Below are 22,902 nucleotides of genomic sequence, written 5' to 3' on the forward strand. Positions count from 1 at the left end.
CCAGACAGCTCGACTCTTTTCTAGCTAAGGCTGTATGTCAGTCACTTAATTAATTCCTTTGTAGTTGTAACCCCGCCTTCTTACAATATAGCAAAATATGTTTTTTAAAAAATGTTTCTATTTCTTGGAGGGGAATAAAAATGAGATGGGAAATTTGGAAACTGGGCATGTAACTGAAACATATAGGGATATAGGGATAAGCAGAGCTACTGTACACGTCATACTGCAACCAGCCAGCAGAGGCGCTAGACCTGCGGTGGCTTCAGTTTTGAGAGATGCTACGCTGTCTATGCTTTTTTACAGTCACTAATAAGGACAGTTTTTGGGTTTCCAGTCAGAAGGATACTGTACACTCATCTAACGGACTCTAAATGTGAGAATGAGAAGGCGTGTGGTGATATAGCCGAGCCTTTACAACACACACACACACACACAATCACACAGACTCACACACGAGAGCTCGCCCCATTATCACACTCCAGCGCTCTCGTTCCGTAATTACAGCAGTCATATTTTAGGGGGTTTGTGAATAATTACGCTCGTCATCGCTCTCATCAAACCCCATTCACGCTCACACAGAGCTGCCAGGGCCTGATGAGGTGTAATTAACGCTGCAGATCATGGTCGCGGTGATGTTGGCATGGTCGGATGGATCGTCGCCCTCTACCCCCGCTAGCTAGTCACCGGGACATGGATGGCGGGGCTGTGACAACAGTACAGTGGGAGTGTTAGCACTGTACAGTTCTGTAATACAGTATGAAGGGTCTGAGTGTGGATTGTGTGTGTACATGTGTATGTAATAAATATACATAAAATGGAAACACCTTCTCTTTTTCAATGGGTTTTCTTTATTTTCATTACTATTTACATTGTAGATTCTCACTGAAGCATCAAAACTATAAATGAACACATGTGGAGTTTTATGTATTTAACAAAAAATAAATGAGCTGTCCTCCACAGTCACCGGACCTGAACCCAATCCAGATTTAAGGTTTGGGGTGAGCTGGAGCACAGAGTGAAGAAGGCAAAGGAGCAACAAGTGCTAATAAACACCTCTGGGAACTCCTTCCTTCCTTCAAGACTGTTGGAAAACCATTTCAGATTTCAGGTGACCACCTCTTGAAGAAGCTCATTGAGAGAATGATGCCAAGAGTGAGCAAAGCAGTAATCAGAGCAAAGGGTGGCTATTTTGAAGAAACTAGAATATATATTTTTTGTTGTTATTTTACCTTTTTTTGTTAAGTACATAAAACTCCACATGTGTTCATTCATAGTTTTGATGCCTTCAGTGAGAATCTACAATGTAAATATCAGTCATGAAAATATAGAAAACACATTGAAAAAGAGAAGGTGTGTCCAAACTTTTGGCCTGTACTGTATATTCAATGGAATACACTACAAAGAAAAGATATATATATAAAGTTATGGATACACTTTATTGTTTTGTTCAAATATTTCATTATTTTGAATTTGATGCCAACAACACGTTCCAAAGAAGTTTGGACAGGGGCAACAAAAGACTGAGAAAGTTAAGGAATGCTCAAAAAACACCTGTTTGGAACATTCCACAAGTGAACAGGTTAATTGCAAACATGAATGTTCAGTCATTCAGTGCTTGAGCAAGCAGTCCAACATTTTAAGTACAATGTTACAGTATTTTCTGCACTATAAAATGCACTTAAATTCCTTTAATTTTTCCAAAAATCACCAGTGTGCCTAATAATCCGTATAATGCTAATGCTCCAGCCTTAATGCTGGAGAAATTTAGGAATCTAAGTTTACTGTTAATAATTCAGAGTGCTTTACTCATCCAAAATAAACAGTTTTCAGGAGAGAAATCTGTGCAGATTTACATCCAGCGCTCGTTTTAATTTAAAAGAAAAGTTTAAAAAGTTAAAAGTTTTTTTTATTACAGTTTTGACTGTTTACTTCAGATTTACTTAACTCAGTTAGCTACCCCTGACCACCACTCAGCAACAAGACCTCCTGTATTAGAAGTTCACTTCTAATACAACAATTGATTGATTGATTGATTGATTGATTGATTATTAGTCCAAAAAATACAGTACTCAATGTGTAATTGCTGAGGAATTTAGGAATTTCATAATCTCCAGTCCATTATATCATCAAAAGATTCCGGGAATTTTGAGAAATCTCTTCAAGTAAGAAGCAGCAGAATGCAGAAAACCAACATTGAATGCCTGTGACCTTCAATTAAAATTAAAAAAAATAATTTTAATTAAAATTAAAAACCCACATCCTTCTGTAATGGATATTAATTTCCACATTGGCTCAGGAACACTCCAGAAAACCATTGGCAGTGAACACAATTCATCGCTCCACCTAACAGTGCATGTTAAAACTCTGCCATGCAAAGCGAAAGCCCAGATATCAACACCACCCATTAATGCCATTGGCTTTTCTGGACCCAAGTAACTTGCATATGAAAAAGTTTGGGCACCCCTATTGATCTTAATCATTTTTAGTTCTAAATATTTGGGTGTTTGCAACAGCCATTTCAGTTTTTAGATCATTTGAAAGTTGTTTTGATGAGCCCATGATGCCACTCTTCAGATGAGATTCAAATAGGAGAACAACTTAAGCAATTGGCCACCTTAAATACCTTTTCTCATGATTGGATACACCTGGCTATGAAGTTCAAAGCTCAATGAGGTTACCAAACCAATTTTGTGCTTCAGTAAGTCAGTAAAAAGTAGTTAGGAGTTTTCAAATCAATAAAATGATAAGGGTGCCCATACTTTGCCCCAGTCAAAATTTTGGTTGAATGCATATTGCACATTTTCTGTTAGTACAATAAACCTCATTTCAATCCTGAAATATTACTGTGTCCATCAGTTATTAGATATATCAAACTGAAATGGCTGTTGCAAACACCCAAATATTTACAACTAAAAATGATTAAGATTAATAGGGTGCCCAAACTTTTTCATATGACTGTATGCTAAAAGGTATATACAGGTTTTTGAGCAACATATTCTGCACATGTTTCAACACTGTGGCTTTGTAGAAAAAGTGTAAAAAGGGTACTAGACTGGCCTAGCTGCAGTGCACGCCCGTCTCCCATTCAAAATGTGTGGTGAATTTTGAAACACAAAAAAGACCCAGGACTGTTGAGCTACTGAAGCTGTACATCAAGCAAAAATGGGAAAGAAATCCACCTACAAAATTTAACAATGAGTGTCCTCAGTTCCCAAACGCATATTGAGTGTTGTTAAAAGGAAAGGTGATGTAACACAGTGGTAAAAATCCCTCTGTCCCAACTTCTTTAAAACGTGTTGCAACATCAAAGTAAAAAGAAAAGAGTGATTATTTGCAAAAAAACGATAAAGCTTATCTGTTTGAACATTAAATATCTTGTCTTTATAGTGTATTCAATAGAATATAGGTCGAACATGATTTGGGAACCATCATATTCTATTTTTATTTATGTTTACCCAAGATCCCAACTTCACTGAAATTAGGGTTATACATCAGTAGTTCAAACATGAACATTTCATGAACATGTTTATTTAAGCCTACATTCACATGACCAGGTTGATTTTTTTGCTCAATGGGGCTCAGATCTGATTTTTTCATGTTTCATCAGTGTATCACTTGCCATTTCCTTTAAAACGCAGGTGTGCTGACTTTTGTGAATTGGTATTTTAACAGTGCAGCCCTTCTGAACTTCTTAGCAGAAAAAAATGACCTGCTTGTTCATGCTGTGAAGATGTTTGAGCAGGTCATTTACAGGAACAGCAATGTTATTTTATATGGTATTCTGTTTATTGTTGTTGTAAAAGTTGGCATACCTGCACTGCCATGATAGCAATGAACGTCTGACGGTAGAATATTGTCAGGGTTTTAATCAAGTCTGCCAAGATAGCAATATGCTAGAAATTTACCTGAACACACCTCACTTCCAGACCACCACGCCCATCAGTGTAGCTATATTTATAAGCATTTTTGCTATTTGAATGGCACACGGTGTCAAAATAGCCTGTTGACGGGATGTAAGGTAGCAATTAGCCTCACAAGGCATCACTTCTAATTCAATGTCTTTTTTTATTTTGATGATGATTTTTTATACTTAAGATTCTTCTAAGCAGCACATTTATCTCATTTTAATCTCAGTGTATTTATGAGGGAGAGTCACCTGGAATAGTTTTCTCAGCGTCTTGAAGGAAGGAGTTCCTGGAGGTGCTGAACAATAGTTGCTGCTTATCCTTCACACTTATATTTCACACTTTATTTTATTGACCCCTCCTCTATTTCTGATCCTATGTAAGATAGATCTGCCTCTTCCTCTGATCCACACTGGGAACTCAACCATGTATCCACCACGTCTAGATAAGCCTGACTGTGTTATTTTGGGTAATGGACCTGAACTGGACTGTGTTATGAGAATAAAAAGACAGTGGTTGAAATGTTCAACAGAGACGTAGAGGCCTGTCAGTGATGCTGAGAAACAAGGTGAAGCAGAACGAGACAGCTGTGTGTGCAGTGAATTGCTTAAATGTAAAAAAAAAAAAAGATGTTTTTTAGGGGAAGAGGGGAAGGGGGCAGCTTGTAGGATCAGTATGCTGCATCTGAGACTTCAGAAGATGTGATTCGGCAGATTGTAGTGAGGTTTTTAAAAGTGAAAGTTTGAAAAAAGGAAATAAGTATGAAAAAGTTTGGGTACCCCTGATCATTTTGATGATTTTACTTTATATACACCTAGGGTGATGCTGATCAGCACAAGGCGTCTGTGAGCTGATGTATCGGAACCGAGTCGCTGCGTTTTCCTCCGAGTGTGCTGTAATGCTCATTGGCAATGCTGCATCAGTTGGAAAAGAGGCGGAGTCTGACTTCACATGTATTGGAGGAGGCATGTGCAGATGTCACAAGTCTCCCGGAAGACGCGGGAGTCTAACGCTAATCAATAATGGCTCCCTGATGCCCGCAAATAAGAAAAAAGCTCGCGTGCATATTCATGAAGCACATGCCAAACAGAGAGGCTTATGATTAGCCTGTTTTCTGCAAAGAGTGTATGAGGCAGCCAATCAGTTTAGCCCCTCCTGGACGGAATGCGTTCAAGAGCATCATGCTTCTACTCCAGTCTATCCATGTCTGGTAAAAGTAAAAAAAAAATGAAAAAAAATTGAAATGAATTAATTGGAAAATATTTTTTATTAATAAAAAATTAATATTAATAAAATCAATTTTTGCAACTTGGGATGTCTCCATGTGCTAGTCTTCACCCTTCTTGTGGCATTACTAGTGATGAGCGATATACAGCTGAATTAAGAGAAAAATGAAAAAAAAAAAAAATAGAAAAAAATTACTAAAGCACATTTTTTTAAGTGATTACTGGATCTTGAGTTATTTTTCTTGAGTTAGTTTAATCACCCCCCCCCCCCCCCTCCCAGTAGCTGCAGGACTCTAAGCAGCTGCTTATGTGACTGAATACGTCCATCTGGTTCTGACAAATAAGACCTAGATATAATCTGACATGACACACCTGTTCCTTCTGTTCTGTCTTCTGTACTGCTGTAATAAAGCAAATATCCTCCCTGTGGGATTAATCAAAGATTATCCATCATATCTTGTTTTATCTTACTTCAAGGTGTAATCAACAGAATCAAGAGTAGTTGCAAAATTGCTTATGTACATTTCTGCACTCATTCATTCAGCCTTTTCCTGTCATTTCTCTTTATTGTTCATCAGTGAAACGCTGCAAAATAAAAAAAAATACATACATCTTTCACAGCCAAGATGTGAAGTTTATGTTTTCTCACCTCTTTAATTTTTTGCAAATCTCAGCTTTGCCTCCCTCTGCTGGAGCTTCCCCAACTTGTTGAGACTTCTGCATAATTAACTAGTCATTCATTATTATACTTAATTAGCTATTTAATGTGCAATATATGCACACTCCCTCTAATGCACAACACAGGTCAAAAATGACCCACATTCATTTACCATGTTATTTTATGCAATTGAAATCTTTTGAAATCTATTTATTTTATGATTGAACATTACAAGTATTTTTGATTATCATTGATCACAATTTTTATTTATACTTTAATACTTTGTATATATATAACAGTTTTTTTTATATCACTACATGGGTCAACATTGATGCAACTAGTGTATTCAATATTTGCAACGTTTATTATTTTTTCAGACACAAAAAAATGACGAATTCTGGGTTGCGGACGTATTATACCTCTAGTTAGAATAGGTCTGTGGGCTTTACAAAACATGTTCATGAAGAAGAGAAAAGTAAAAGAAAGACATTTAATTAAAAAACATTAATAAAAACTACTTAAAACACTGAAAAAATAGCATTTGTTACCTGTCCCCACTCTCTAACTATAAACGTTACCATGAAATATAATTATTAAAATCCTTCAGAGATTTAAGTTTTTTGCATTGTTGTGAGACTCCAAATCCCATTTATGCTTTAAAATTATATTTCTTTTATAATCAGTCCATAATATTTAAGTTAAAATACACATTTTAGTTGGGTCCCTGGGTTTCACTCATTCCTATTACCTTAACACATTATCCCGTCTGAAACAACTGGAACATTCTACAACATGTTCACATCTACCACAGGAAGTGACATCAGCTGGTTCTTCTGAAGACCATGGGAAGGCCAAAATGAAAGTCCCTCATTTGTTTTTCTGTATATTTGATCTTATTGTCACTGTAATGTCTGTGGAGATCAATCTGTTACCTAAATTAATAAATAGATTAATTTTATGCTAAATGCTGTTACTTTTAGTCCTGTTGCTCATAACATAAGAAGTAACAGGGCTGAGTTTCAGTAACAGAAGTGAGTATTGTTCCCTGGTTTATTGATTCATTATTGTCAATATTTGTTTATGTAAGCCACATTATTCCAGTTATGTTTGGTTCATGATTCATCCATTTGTTTAATAAGTTAAATGATAATAAATTTGATCAATTTCAGCTTTGGGTCTTCTTTAAAGGATAAAAATGTCTTTGCATATTTTAGAAAAAGCACAATGTGCATGCATATATAGTGTTTTTTTGCAGTCAACAATTTCTTTAAAATGAAGACTTTCTTTAGAGAAAATTAAAGGAATTAGTTGAATTGCTTTTAAACATGCTTTTTAAATGTCAAATGAGTTTTGGTAACAGAACTGAGATAAATGTAACCATCTTCGGCTTAGAAACTTGTAAAAAAAACAAAATGGGTAAAAAAAAGCTGCAATCGGCCAGTACATGTTTTAAACAGTTAAATATATTTGTGGTTAGATTCAGAGTTTAAAAAAAGATAAAAAATTAAGTTTACTTTTGAAGAGTTACAACAAGCAAATGGCACCCATTTATTTAGTAGAATGACCCAGATACAGATCCCTCCTTCAGAAAAAGTCTGCTGACTTTCCCTGCTGTGTATTGTCTGAAGTTTTTAACCAAAATGACAGGCGTTTTGGATGGCGTTTTTTCAACTGATCGAGTGCGTGTGTCTCTGGTGGGGGTTGACGGGTAAGGGGGTTGACGGGTGGTCCCAGGGCGGTTCTATGAATTGCTTTTTAACATGCTTTTTACGTATCACATGTGTTTTGGTCTGAGATAAAGGACTGAGATAAATATAACTATCTATCTTCGGCTTTGAAACATACATATATATTTGTAGTTAGATTCAGAGTTAAAAAAAAAAAAGATAAAATTAAGTTTAACTTGGAAGAGTTACAACAAGCAAATGGCGCCCATTTAGTAGAATGGCCCAGATACAGATCCCTCCTTCAGAAGAAGTCTGCTGTCTGATCCTACTGTGTACTATCTCAACTTCTCAACCAAAATGATGGGCGTTTTGAATGGCAACTTTTCAACTGATCTAGTGGGTGGGGCTCTGGTGGGGGTTGACAGGTGAGAGGTGGTGCCATGCAGGTTTCATTATCGTGACAGCACAATAAGGGAGCCACCCAAATTCCCCATAGACGCATATGATTTCTGAGTGTTTTTTTTTTTTTTTTTGTGGCAGACTCATCTAAACTGAATTAAAAAATGTATTTGCATAATGTGGAAAGCTTAATGATCTTAATACATGGAAATATGTGGAATATATCTTAACCTATTATTAGAAATTTCATACCTCCACACCTACCCAGTCCAATGGACGTGGTCTCAGAAGACGTCATGCGTCAGTATTGTATTCAAATGAGGAGCACACACACACACACAGCACATATAGACAAGTGGGCGTGGCCCACAGGTGCTCGCCAGCGTACATTGGAGGAGGCTGCTGAAGGGGGGGCGTGGCTCTGTGTGGATTTTCTCGTGGAGAGCCACTACAAAGACTTTCACAGGCAGGTGTGGAGAAGCTACTACAGCCGGGGACGGGTCTGAACCGTGGCTGCTGCAGGAGCAGGAGGACGCGGGGTGTGCCTCCTTTATTCCCCCGCAAGGAGAAGAGAAGATAGGAGAGGCATGCGGTAGCGGAGGAGCCCGAGGGAGCGGTGCACAATACGAGGGACGACGGACAGCGCGCGCCTTCACGTTTTGGACGCTCGCCGAACATGTCATGGAGGGAGTTGGTCTTAAAGCAGGATTTTCTCTGTGAGCAAACACGAGCTGAGGACCATGTCGGAGCAGGTAAGCGGGCTGGAGGAGACCGGGGAGGCTCGCTGCTTCGTACGGTGTGTTTTTGTCGCTTTCTGTGGTGCGCTGGTCGAATTTTCCGTTCCACCTTAAATGTTGCATTGGTTTCATCCGGGCGCCTGCGAGGCGCCCTAATGAAACCAATGCAACATTTAAGGTGGAACGGAAAATTCGAATGACAAGCCTTCGAACTTCATCCTCGTAGGCTGCATGGTGTACACGCCCTCTTGCTTACAGCGTGCTGGGGGCTTTTTTATTTTTATTTTATATATATATATTTTTTTACCATATAACAGGATATACAAATAGTAAAATAAAAAAATATATTTTTATTTATTTTTTAAATATATTTGTATTATGTATTTATGTGTATTTTTTTTTTAGGATTTGTTAAACATATTGGCAAAAATAGTGCTTCTGTAATAATAAAAAAAAAATTGTACAAGCATATCCATGTTTATTATATCAATAATATCAGAAAATAAATATTACACCTAGTTATAGGGGAATAATGATGTTAAATATGATATATAGGTGTATATATATATATATATATATATATATATATATATATATATATATATATATATATTTGAGAAAAAACGAACGTTGTTGTTTTATTCTATAAACCAAAAACAACATTTCTCCCAAATCCCAAATAAATATAAAAATATATATATATAAAAAAAAACTTTTATTTGCAATGGATGAAATAACAAAAAAAGAAAAATATGCAGAGCTTTCGGACCTCAAATAATGCAAAGAAAACAAGTTCATATTCATAAAGTTTTAAGAATTCAGAAATCAATGTTTGGTGGAATAATTGAACTGTGTTTTTAATCACAGTTTTCATGCACCTTGGCATCATGTTCTCCTCCACTAGTCTTACACACTGCTTTTGGATGACTTTATTCTACTGTTGGTGCAAGAATTCAAGCATAATGTAAAATACAGTAATATAACATTTGTGCTAACAATAATGGCAGTAAATATGACAGTAGTAATTGTGATCACTGTGTCTGTGCACTAATATCACATGTGCAGTGCACCAGTTTGGTGCTGTGTTAACTAAGGTAAAGCACAGTAGCAGTTGTATCATCAATTAATTAATTAGCCCATAGCAATTATTGTAATTGGCTGCATGTAAGTGTGAGCATGAGTGTGTGTGTATGTGTGTGTGTGTGTACGAGCAGGGCTGCTGATGGTACATTGGCCTAACACAGTCCTCAGCACACCTGCAGTGCTAAGCCTGGCTTAATTGCTGCATTAATATTGATGGCAGTTGCCTGTGTAACCCCAGTGCAGTATGCAGACCAAGTGCTCCTTTAGTCCAGCTATTGTTTAACAGGAGAGAGATTTATGTTTCAGCAGTGCTGAGCTTCTGGTGGCCCAGTTTATCCTGAGTATGTATATGGATAGTTTTATGCGAAAGTTTGGACACCTTTGGCTAATTAATACACTGGTTTAAAAGGAAGTACAGACTTCAGCAAATGATTTGAAGATATTAAAGGACACAATAATAATAAATAGACCGTAAGTTTATTAACTTAAAAGTATCTGATATCCCATAGTACACATGGTGCCAATTCCGATGCTGATATACACATTTATAACTTACAGAGAGACTAGACACCTTGGTAGAACTTTAGAAACAAATGTAACATTTATTTGCCTTACATTTTAGCTTTTTCCCATTTTTTACCCAATTTACACAACCAATTACCAAACCCCCTCATTAGGATTCCCCCCCATCACTAGTGTGCTACAAGTCAGCCACCGCCTCTTTTCAAACTGCTGCTGATAGCTGTAGCATTACAGTGCGCTCGGAGGAAAGCGCAGCGATTCGGATTTCGATACATCAGCTCACAGACGCCTTGTGCTCATCGACATCACCTTTTGGAGTGATTTGGGGAGAGAGCAAGGCCACCTAGAGAGAACAAGGCCAATTGTGCTCTCTCGGGGCTCCGGCAGCTGATGGCGAGCTGCATGACGGGGATTCGAACCAGTGTTCTCCTGATGACAGTTTGCTGGACCACTTCAAGCCCCACAACCACTGAATTTAAGATAGAAACAGAAAGATCAGATCAGCTCACAGTCAGCATTAAGTTAATTGCCTTGCTTCCCCAGCTGCCCCATAAAAAGGCTCTCGCACGCTACCGTAATTTTGAGTTGTGTACCTTGTTGTAAAAGATTGTTGACTGCTAGACTTGCCCTTTACGACGCACTTTGTATATATAGATTTTATTATTTAAAAAAAAAAACACAAATATCGGATCGGCCCACAGTCAGCATTACGTTGATTGGCTTGGATTGAGGGGAGAAAAAAAAATAGATCAGGATTGTTCTTCCCTTAGCGTTTGCGCAGCACAGGTAGATGTAAAAAAAAAAAAAAAAAAAAAAAAAAACATATTCCACCAAATATAAGCTAATTTTATAAGCAAACTTACATTTTTCAAATTATTAAACAAATTTTAGTATCAATAAAATATATCCTGAATAATTACAAAAAAATAGAACTACAACAGGACAGTGATGCAAAATCCTTGATGATCTGCTAGATCTTTATGACTTAGGATTTGCCTTGACTTCCACAGTTCCCCTTAACTATTACTTCCTAATTACTTTTCAGATTTTTTTTTTATTTTATTATATTTTTATTTCATCAGTCATTATTCTTTTAGCTTTTTAATGCAAGTCCTCTGATTTGTAGCATCAATTAGCTTAATTTTCAAATGCTAAACACTCTTTCATAGCATAGCAGTTCTTAATGACAATTCCTGACATGCCTAATCAGACCTAAACAGCCAATTAAGTCCTAATGAGCTAATTAGACATCTGGTCAAAGGTACTAAAACTTAATGTGTTTGCATGTGTGTATGCTAATTTCTGTCACATGCTATATATCATACAGTGTGCAAAATCCCAAGGGAGCGTCTGCATATTGTGTTAAGTCTTACACCACTAACGCAATAGATTATTGATGCTAACTCTTGACTGAGTATAAGTGTACTGCCCTAAATAATATATTATGCCATAAGTATATGGCTCACTGATGTATGTGAGTGGATATATGGGTAGTCACTTTCCGCAGAGTCGTCTTAAGTCAGTATTTTTTATTATTCAGCGTTTTTACATATCACTCGAGAGCAGCTCACTGCTGGCTGCCTGTTTTGTGACACTGAAATAGGATGTCATCTCTGCTGTTAACCTGACTGCTGCAAGAAATTTGAACCGCCGCAACATTTTCCAGCTCAGGGGCTTTCGTTTCTGGCCTATATTTAGCTTTTTTAGTAGTTTATGAACGTAGCACACTTACCGTCTGTTTTCTGGTCTATTTAAATACATAAAACAATTATTTTTGTGAGTAAAGTGCTTCCATTTATTTGCAGTAAGCCTAGATTTCCAGATTTCCACTAAGGCTGGGTGCAGCAGCATTAGAATTAGCACCTAACTGCTAGAGCTAGCCACAATTAACGGTTGTAAATGCTGCCCGATAGCGGTAGAGCTATCGGTTCATCCTATGTAGTTTGTTTTAACACGGTAAACATATTGATAGTACTCACCTCTGAATGGCAAAAGAGCTAGCACTTAGTGTGGTTAGTGGCTAATGCTAATGCTGCTCAAGAAGTGCTAGCCGGGATTAGCAGTAGGCTACAGGCTGATAATACTCACCTCTGAACAGCGAAAAAGCTAGCGCTTAGCGTGGTTAGTGGCTAATGCTAATGCTGCTCAAGAAGTGCTAGCCGGGATTAGCAGTAGGCTACAGGCTGATAATACTCACCTCTGAACAGCGAAAAAGCTAGCGCTTAGCGTGGTTAGTGGCTAATGCTAATGCTGCTCAAGCAGTGATAGCCAGGGTTAGCAGCAGGCTGCAGGCCAATAATACTTATCTCTGAACAGGGAAAGAGAGCACTTAGCGCAATTAGTGGCTAATGCTAACGCTACTCAAGCAGTGCTAGTCAGAGTTAGCAGCAGGATGCAGGCTGATGATACTCACCTCTGAACAGTGAAAGAGCTAACGATTAGCATGGTTAGAGGCTAATGCTAATGCTGCTCAAGCAGTGCTAGCCAGGTTTAGCAGCAGGCTGCAGGCTCTAAATGGCGAAAGAGCTAGCGCTTAGCGCGATTAGTGGCTAATGCTAATGCTGCTCAAGCAGTGCTAGCCAGAGTTAGCAGCAGGCTACAGGCTGATAATACTAACCTCTGAACAGTGAAAGAGCTAGCGCTTAGCGTGGTTAGCAGCTAATGGTAATACTTCTCCTGTTGCCTTATAATGCGCTAAATGTGGTATATATTCAATACCAGTCAAAAATTTTAGAACAGTCCAGTAAACCTAAATAGTCCAAAATATTTAACTTCTCAGATCAACTTCCAGGGCTTTTATGGAAAAAAATAAACTTAAATCTAAAACTAAAGTTGTATCACTTTCAGACCCTGCGTCCGTTACCATGGAGATTATATATTTTCTATATATATTCTCATAACAATAATTGAGACCTGTAGACAGTTAACCAGCCAATGAAAACATCAATTTAGCCTCGCCCACTGCACTAAAAAAGCTAATTTTAAAAGATTTAATGTGATTTAAATCACTTTTTATCATGTTTATTGCACTGTTTAGGGATAGTGTGTGAGATATTAAATTATAATGTTAAACACAGGCTTCCAAAATCAATTAAATAATTAAGTGAATAAAGAAAAACAGTTAACAGAAACAATGAAAATGCCAACTATATTAATAATCTATTTTAAGTTATTTGATTAGAATGGACCATACACACGTTTCTAATAACAGATTTTTCTTGTTCTTACAGGGTTATGGATTGACTCTATCTGCTGCACCCCCGCTTCGCAGAGGAAGCACCCCGCTACCAATCAAACACCAGCTAAAGCGGGAGGAGGCGGTCTCGGAGGACTATGATTGGACGCCAGGCGTACATGAGCCCGCCCATCCACCGGTCAGCAGCAGTGACACCACCCAGGACACACCCCCACCCCCTAAACCTCGACCACAGAAGTACCACGGACCCCTGAGAATCGTTCTGCTGGGGCAGAATGGCGTGGGCAAGTCCTCTCTGGCGCTGTCTCTCGCTGGGCTGTCTGACAGATCACTTTCCGTGGACTCTGAAACCCAAGCGAGCGGTAAGATGCAGTGTGTTCATCTGGGTCGGTCATGCTGTGTCTGCAAATTGTCAACTAGCCTTTTAAACACTGTTTGAATTTACAGACCATAATATTGCTCACGTCTGTTCAGTCATTTCCTTGTCCGTACACGTGGTTGCTTTTTCTTTTTAGACGTTTCATCACACAGAACGGCACAAATTCCCAAGGCATTTCTCTCATTTTTACATTCTCAGATGATCATCCCCTCTCCCCTTTCGGGATTTTCCAGGTTCTTCTAGTTCTTTTTCCTTTCAGTTCCATTGCAGATCTTTATACCAGAGTCTAATGTGTTCTGTATGGACAGACAATGTGAGCAGTCAGGTCACATCAGACCATCAAACCATATATTGTGAGAACATAAATCGTGAGCTGCATATTTATACATTTTAAACCATGAGATTTATTCGCACAGAATAAATTGAGTGTTACCTAAAGTGTTATTTTTACCTAAGTGTTTTTTGCTAGATTAGGCACATACAGGGGTTGGACAATAAAACTGTAACACCTGGTTTTAGACCACAATTATTTATCGTCCCGACGAACAGTTCTGGTGGAAACAGGAGAGTTGAGGTTCACATTGAATTCTGCCGTGATTTGGGTTCAGCCGTGGTTTTATGTTTTTTTGGATACAATCCGGGTTAGCTCCTGAACGTCCCTTTCAGACAGCTTCCCCTTACAGCGTCCACAGTTAATCCTGTTGGATGTGGTTGGTCCTTCTTGGTGGTATGCTGACATTACCCTGGATACCGTGGCTCTTGATACATCACAAAGACTTGCTGTCTTGGTCACAGTTGCTCCAGCAAGACGTGCACCAACAATTTGTCCTCTTTTGAACTCTGGTATGTCCCCCATAATGTTGTGTGCATTGCAATATTTTGAGCCAAACTGTGCTCTTACCCTGCTAATTAATGATGATTGGCCACCAGGCTGCTCCAATTTAGCCATGAAACCTCCCACACTAAAATGACAGGTGTTTCAGTGTCATTGTCCAGCCCCTGTAGCTCCACTGTATCTATCTATCTGCCATAGAGTTGCATGCATTTTGGTGATTTATCATGAGAGGTATCAGACATTAATTGTTATAAATCATTCAGTAAAAGTACTGTAGCTTTGAGACTAACAAACTGAAGTACAGCTCCCCAGAGTGGGACCCCAAAATGCATTTATACTCTGCATGACTCAGTATCTGCTGCCCCTAATCTGACAGACATGACACGAAGGAAAGATTGGCCAGCTCGGGTCTGTTGGAGGTTGATTGGAAAAGTCTGAGGGTTACTCCAAGATGGCATTCATCTAATAGCTTAGCCTTTCATCTGTCTCACAGATTTAATGGGCTGCTAGATAACTAGCTCTAGCTCTGGGGTCGGAGCGCGGCTTCTGCTCAGTGTCTGAGTGCCTCTCGACCCAGGCAGATTGTTTTTACAGCAGAGAGAGAAAGTATATACCGAGAAAGAGAGAGGGAGAGATTTGTGAAGGATAAATCTGTTTGTGTTTTAGATGAGGGGTATCAGCGGAGAGTGACCGTAGATGATGAGGATAGCTCCATCCTGGTGTATGATAACTGGAAGCAGGTGAGTCCCAGACACACACACACACACTTAAAAAAAAAACACACACACACACAGACACACACACACACACAGAGCTTTGCAAACCCATGTATCTGTCGCTCTCTCTTACACGCTGCTCTCTGGAATACATTGACGCTGCCTGCATTGACACTGCCACTCATTTACACATGTCTCTCCTAACACTGCTACTCCAGTACTCACATTTCCAGTCAATGGTGGTTGGATAAGCACTGTCAAATTAGCGAGTGTGTGTGTGTATGTGTGTGTGTGTGATGGAATGAGGGGTGAGAACACAAACGCAAGTACTTTAAGTGTACTTTACTTAATAGCCTTTTGAAACACTGAAATTAAGGGCAACAGACAAAAATTGGCTTCTCCAATGCTTTTTTCAGATTTTAATTTTTCAGTGTTTTTATAGTAAATGAATAAGTTTATGTGTGTAAATTATTCGATAGGCAAGCCATCAACCATGCCCCATGCAGCTTGATTTAGAGCAGGGGTCAGCAATAGGCGTGAAACATCTGGCTCGTGGCTCGTTGTTTGAGCTATAATGATCGATAATGAAAAGTTAAATAAATATATAAATGCTTCTCTGGTGAGCTTTTGTTTACATCCCTCCCCTGTTTCTCTCCGTCACGCTCGGCGTTGCTTTAGTTTTTGGCCGTTCTCAATTTTTCTGCACGTTCTTGGGCTCCCTATCTCCTTATAAGGGAGTTTTTTCATGGCCCTGTCCCAATTCACTAGCCGAGGCAGCGGTAGTGTATTGGACCGCGACCCTGACAACATGGGTTCAAGGATTCAAGGATGCAAGGAGATTTTATTGTCATTCGGATCACATGTGGTACATGAGGTGGAACGAAATTGTGAACTCACGATCCAGTTTACACCCGAGAGCGTTGTTAAAATAGATACAGATATAGATAAAATAAGATAACAAAATAAAAAAATGCAATAATATAGAATATTTATATATACAAAATAGATAAAGATAAATACCCCAAAAAAATAAAAATAAAAACACTAGACGGGTAGCAGCAACATGAAGTCCAGAGTGCAAGTTTGCTATAGCAGCGTGATAATGGAATTAGAGCAGTAAAAGATAAAGTTCGATCCTGCATGAGGAGCAGTGAGTTTATTTATTTATTTTTATTTTTTTTTTCCTTTCTTCTTGGATTTCATTTTCCAGCAGGACTTGGCACACTGCCCACACTGGAAAAAGTACCAATTGGTCTTATATAATATTCTAATTTTCTAAAATACTGACTTTTGGATTTTGAACTGAATTACTGAAATAAAACTCAGTAATTTCAATGATATTTAAATTTTTTGAGATGCACTAAAATATTCATGGCTGACCAAGAAACTGAAACAACTGAAGCGAGACCCAAACGTTTTTAACTGTCTCTATGATTCAGTACCTGCGGTTCTTCAATCAACAGATTGATATAAAAAGCTCTCCTGAAGGTTGATTAGAGAAGTCTGAGAGTACTCCACAATGGCATTCACCTAATTTTGTACACTAATTACATCACAAGTGGCAATAATCAGGGTCCAAGCACTACAGGTAGCCTGTGGCCTACAAACATTAGCAGTGTATTTGTAGGCTGAGCTCATTTATAACACATTTTGGGTCTTAAATGAATTTGCATTGTTGCTGTACCAACTCAGCAGTTCTCAGTCCAGGTCCTGGAGTACTGCTGAGCCTTTTAGAGTTTCCCCTACTCCTCAAACACCTGATCTAAAAAAATGAACTAGCTGATGAGCTCTATTTTAGGAAGAACCGCTGAGCTACAGCAGGAAACACTATAAAATGCAGAGCAGTGATACCCCAGGACCTGGACTGAGAAGCACTGAGCTGAAGACTTCCATAGAGATTATCCCTATTTTAAATTACACAATGCACCAGAATTGCTAACTTTGAAAATGCCCTAACCAACCCTAATGTTAGCATTAAAAACTGGGATGGTTTTCTCCAAATATTTGTAACACAAAGTTAGTGCTGGATGGTACATTGCAGTAATGGAGAAACTACCTGGAGAAAAATGAGAGCAGCACTTTATTTGAGGAGCTCCTGCTGCTGTTCCTCACTGTATGAGTGTTTTTTTTTTATCAAAGTAAAATAGAAAAACAACAGCAAACAGCAACTATTATTTCAGAAAAGAGATGAATGGAATTGCACCATTGATCCACAGCTCAGAGAAAAGTTCCTCTCATCCCCCTAGACAGGTACGATACAGGAATCATTTATTTAGTGCAAGTGATAAAACAAGGTGCACATTAACCTTAAGAGCAGTAAAAATAGTCATTTTTAAATACGTTAATACTGTAGCTTGAAGGATTTAAAGATTATTAATGTACACTAAACTGAATGTATTTGTTAACTGGAGAAAGAAGGGAATTGCAGCTGATTTTATTACTGTAATGTCTATAATGGCTTCAATAATAACATATAGTAAATTGATATTAAACTTGTGTGAGAAAAATCACTTTTAAATACTTTTTAATATTGAATATTTTAGGTCCATTTATAGTGTTTATGGGACTATTTAAAATATTTAGTTTTTGAAAGGAATCCTTATTAAATTTGTAGGTGTATCCCTTTTTAAGGTCTATTTTAAGGTCTGTTTACTTTCTGCAGCTGTTTTTCTGCTAATAAAATGTCTGATTTCTTCATGGATTGTGTAATTTTGCAATAGTAATCAAAGCCTTAATTTAAAGCCTTAGTGTTTTATATTATACAGTTGTGGTCAAAAGTTTACATACACTTGTAAAAAAACATAATGTTATGGCTGTCTTGAGTTTTCAATAAGTTCTACAACTCTTATTTTTCTGTGATAGAGTGATCGGAACACATACATGTTTGTCACAAAAAACAGTCATAAAATTTGGTTCTTTCATAAATTTATTATGGGTCTGCTGAAAATGTCACCAAATCTGCTGGGTCAAAAATATACATACAGCAACAAAATTTGTCAATTTTGGTGATGTAGCGAGTTGTGTCAATCAAATTAGCTTCATGTCATGGCCTCTTCACTTCTTGTAAGTGATTCTGATTGACTACAGCTGTTGACTTCTCATGAGCCCATTTAAATAGGGCTCATTTGACCCAGTGATTAGACTCAGCTACAAAAGCTACAATGGGAAAGTCAAAGGAACTCAGTGTGGATCTGAAAAAGCGAATTATTGACTTGAACAAGTCAGGGAAGTCACTTGGAGCCATTTCAAAGCAGCTACAGGTCCCAAGAGCAACTGTGCAGACAATTATATGCAAGTATAAAGTGCATGGAACAGTTGTGTCACTGCCACGATCAGGAAGAAAACGCAAGCTATCACATGCTGCCGAGAGGAGATTGGTCAGGATCGTCAAGAGTCAACCAAGAATCACCAAGAAGCAGGTCTGCAAGGATTTGGAAGCTGATGGAACACAGGTGTCAGTCTCCACAGTCAAGCGTGTTTTACATCGCCATGGACTGAGAGGCTGCCGTGCAAGAAAGAAGCCCTTGCTCCAGAAAAGGCACCTTAAGACTCGGCTGAAGTTTGCTGCAGATCACATGGACAAAGATAAAACCTTCTGGAGGAAAGTTCTCTGGTCAGACGAAACAAAAATTGAGCTGTTTGGCCACAACACCCAGCAATATGTTTGGAGGAGAAAAGGTGAGGCCTTTAATCCCAGGAACACCATGCCTACTGTCAAGCATGGTGGTGGTAGTATTATGCTCTGGGGATGTTTTGCTGCCAGTGGAACTGGTTCTTTGCAGAAAGTAAATGGGATAATGAAGAAGGAGGATTACCTCCAAATTCTGCAGGAAAACTTAAAACCATCAGCCCGAAGGTTGGGTCTTGGGCGCAGTTGGGTGTTCCAACAAGACAATGACCCAAAACACACATCAAAAAGGGGTAAAGGAATGGCTAAACCAGGCTAGAATTAAGGTTTTAGAATGGCCTTCCCAAAGTCCTGACTTAAACCCCATTGAGAACATGTGGACAGTGCTAAAGAAACGGGTTCATGCAAGAAAACCATCACATTTAGCTGAACTGCACCAATTCTGTCAAGAAGAGTGGTCAAACATTCGACCTGAAGCTTGCCAGGAGCTTGTGGATGGCTACCAAAAGCGCCTAGTTGCCGTGAAAATGGCCAAGGGACATGTAACCAAATACTAATGTTGCTGTATGTATATTTTTGACCCAGCAGATTTGGTGACATTTTCAGCAGACCCATAATAAATTTATGAAAGAACCAAATTTTATGACTGTTTTTTGTGACAAACATGTATGTGTTCCGATCACTCTATCACAGAAAAATAAGAGTTGTAGAACTTATTGAAAACTCAAGACAGCCATAACATTATGTTTTTTTACAAGTGTATGTAAACTTTTGACCACAACTGTATGTACCCCCAACAGTAGGGTAAGTCACCGACATATATCAAAGCTCATGCAACAGAAATAAAACCCTAAAATGAAAATACCCAAAATACCGTTATATACTTTGGAACCGTCAGAAAAATACTGTGATATACATTTTTGGTCATATCGCTCAGCACTACTAAGTATTTTTTAACCTTATACTAAAAAAGAGAAGTCTTGGGTGTAGTGAAACTTGATAATGAGTAGAAACTTGTTAAATAGCCCACCTCTGTTTACCCCCAGCATTCTGAAATACAGTGCTTTATGCTCCCAACAGGCTTATAATGCTATTTTATTAACATTATTAAAATCAATGTTCATGTGCAAATCTACCTAAAAAAAATAAAGAGAAGGCAAATAATGAAAATAAAAAATATCGTTAATTACAATAAAAAATATAAAATGTAATTGCAAAAGGTATACTTAATACAGGTATACTACAGCAAAACTGGTTTGGATTTTGCAGTTAATATGCTCATAGTATTACATACATTAGTATTTAGCTGTGTTTTTATGGTATAATGGGAAATGTTACAGGCTAAAGGTCTGTAGTTTAATTCTTGCCATTAATTCATGCAAAATGATGTAACCAATTAAAGTACAGAAGTTTATACTGAATGTTAATGATCACATTTAAATCAAATTAATGAAGTAAATGCTTTTGTAAAAATCTATTTTTTGTATTTGTTAAGCTGTGCTTTGAGTTTTGAATAGTTTATGTAATTATTTGTTAACCTTAAAAAATAATCTGCCAGTTTCAATGGTTCTGAATTCATGTAAAGGGTTAATTAAGCAATTATGTGTAATTAAGTGTAATTTATTTCATGTTTAGAGTTTTTTTTTTTTTGGTTATTGATCAGCTGCAGATAAAGAGGTGGAGTCACCAAAAAAACTACTTGAAGTTCTCCTAAAAGACTAAAGAAAGATTGTAAAATGCTAAGATGAGTTGTTCTTTGGGAGAAACACACCCCTAGCCTTTAAACATAATAATATCCAAACAATAGATACCTTGGCTTATTGGTGTCAAATAAAAAAAAAAAAATCATAGCATCATTATAGGCCACCAACTGAATGTAATAAACTGTATATAATTGCTGTAAGAGTCGCTGCGCGGTTTGTAAACAAGTAAATAAGAGGCTTGACATCGTAAATTGGGTTGCAGTCCAGCTGCTGTTGTTTATTGGAACCACTTCTCTTTAAAAGTGAAGGAGGAAAAAAGAGGAAAAGAGGGAGCATGTACCATGCGCTGGCCTGAGGCACTGACAGGCCTGTTATTGGTTGTTTCTTTTCCCTGCATTTCCTTTTCTTTAGAAGAAATTGTTTTCTTTTCTCATGTAATTTGTTCCACTTATGTTACAGCAAGAGCCGGGAGCCTTCAGAGCCCCATGCTGCCTTTTATCTCTCTGGGAAATCAGGAAGGGCCAGACACAAGCAAACCACAACTTATTATCTTTGAGCAGACACTATAGAGATAGAGGCTCTGTTCGAGGTTCTGCTGTGTGCCAGTGAGACCTGTTAATTCAGACGTGATGCATTTTTGTTTGTGACACTTCAGTTCAGACATTTGGACAGTTTTGTTTTTGTTTGTTTCTGTTTTATATGTTTTTTTCCACCTAATTTGGAAGCCAGTTATCCAATACCCTGTTCATATGAACCCCTCATTAAAGTGCTGGACGATATCGGAAAAGTCATATATCACGATATGGATTTTTTAATATCACGATAACGATATATATCATGATATACCACATTTAAATATGTTTTCAGTTATGCTTCGAAAAATATGACAAAATGATATCTTTGCTTACTTTTTTCCAAATTTATTTCAAAGTGACGTTAAACCAAATTTTCACAAATGAGAATTACTACCTTTCATAGCTGCAATATATATATATATATATATATATATATATATATATATATATATATATATATATATATATATATATGTATTAAATGAAAACAGATGAGGTAGATGCAGTAGCTAATTTTTTTTAAATAACAATGCGTCTCCATTGTTCAGCTCTCATGAGTTTAATAACATGGATCATGTCGCAAACCGGCGTGTCCGTCAAATAACGTAAAGCAGCGCCATGTCAAAAAACCACATTATGAAGCTTTTTTTTGCGAAGAATACTTTATTATCAAACATATAAACGAGTTTATGCAAAGTGACCACGCCAATACATTTCATTGTAGCCTACTTTATATATTTGCATGAATAATTGATGAAATTACTGTAGAAACGATAGGGACGATAGAAGGTAGATAGAAGTAGCACGATAGACACTTTTCTATCGTCCCCACGATATTTATCGTAGTATCGCACAGCACTACCTCATATGAATAGTTATGCCTCAACACAAGGAGGTTAAAGACTAGCACAGGCCTCCAACATGCCATCACCTTTTTTTTTTTTAAACTGAGGCTAATGCAGTACGCTCAGAGAAAAGCGCTAGGTCTCCAGCTCAAATGTAGCAGCTAACAGACACCTGTGCTAACCAGCATCACTTTGAGATTGATGTTGGGAGAGAACTCCATCTATCCACCTAAAGTGAGCAATGCTTATTGTGCTCTCTCGTACTCCGGCTGCTGATGGGTCCGAAGTTTTGAACCCGCGATGCTTGGATCATAGTGAGAACACCTTAAGACCAATTTAAACCATATTTTTTTGCACTGTAAGGTGTTAGTCGCTAAGCACTAGCTCTTTTGCTGTTAAGAGATAAGTATTATCGGCCTGTAGCCTGCTGCTAACTCTAGCTAGCACTGCTGAGGCAACATTAGCGTTAGCTGCTAACTGTGCTATGATCTAGCTCTTTCGTTGTTCAGAGGTGAATATTATCGGGCTGTAGCTTCCGTGTTAACCAAATTAAAACAAGCTACGTGGGATGAACCGCGAGCTGATATCATCCTGGCTTACCAGAACACTCAGTGTTCAGGGTTCCTCAGTGTAGTGCTGTCGGGCAGCATTAGCCGCTAATCACAGCTAGATCTAGCATTTAGCTGCTAATGCTTATGCTGCTGCACCCAGCCTTAGTAGAAATCTGGAAATCTAAGCTTACTGTAATTAAGAGGAAGTGCTTTACTCACACAAATAAACAGTTTTCAGGAGAGAAATCTGTGTAGATTAACATCCAGCACTCATTTG

General features: G+C 38.0%; 1 protein-coding gene across 1 annotated transcript in view; it reads left to right on the forward strand.

Annotated features, from left to right (window-relative positions):
• The first annotated feature begins 8,311 nt into the window (after positions 1-8,311).
• Positions 8,312-22,902, forward strand: part of rem2 (RAS (RAD and GEM)-like GTP binding 2) — a 68,222-nt gene continuing 53,631 nt past the window's right edge. Inside the window, exons 1-3 of the mRNA XM_022677950.2 lie at positions 8,312-8,607; positions 13,428-13,755; positions 15,274-15,347. Coding sequence (XP_022533671.2) covers positions 8,596-8,607; positions 13,428-13,755; positions 15,274-15,347 — 414 coding nt within the window. The 5' untranslated portion in view covers positions 8,312-8,595. The remainder of the gene's footprint in view (positions 8,608-13,427; positions 13,756-15,273; positions 15,348-22,902) is intronic.

This window comes from Astyanax mexicanus, chromosome 8 (assembly GCF_023375975.1).
Source record: "Astyanax mexicanus isolate ESR-SI-001 chromosome 8, AstMex3_surface, whole genome shotgun sequence".
NCBI lineage: Eukaryota > Metazoa > Chordata > Actinopteri > Characiformes > Acestrorhamphidae > Astyanax > Astyanax mexicanus.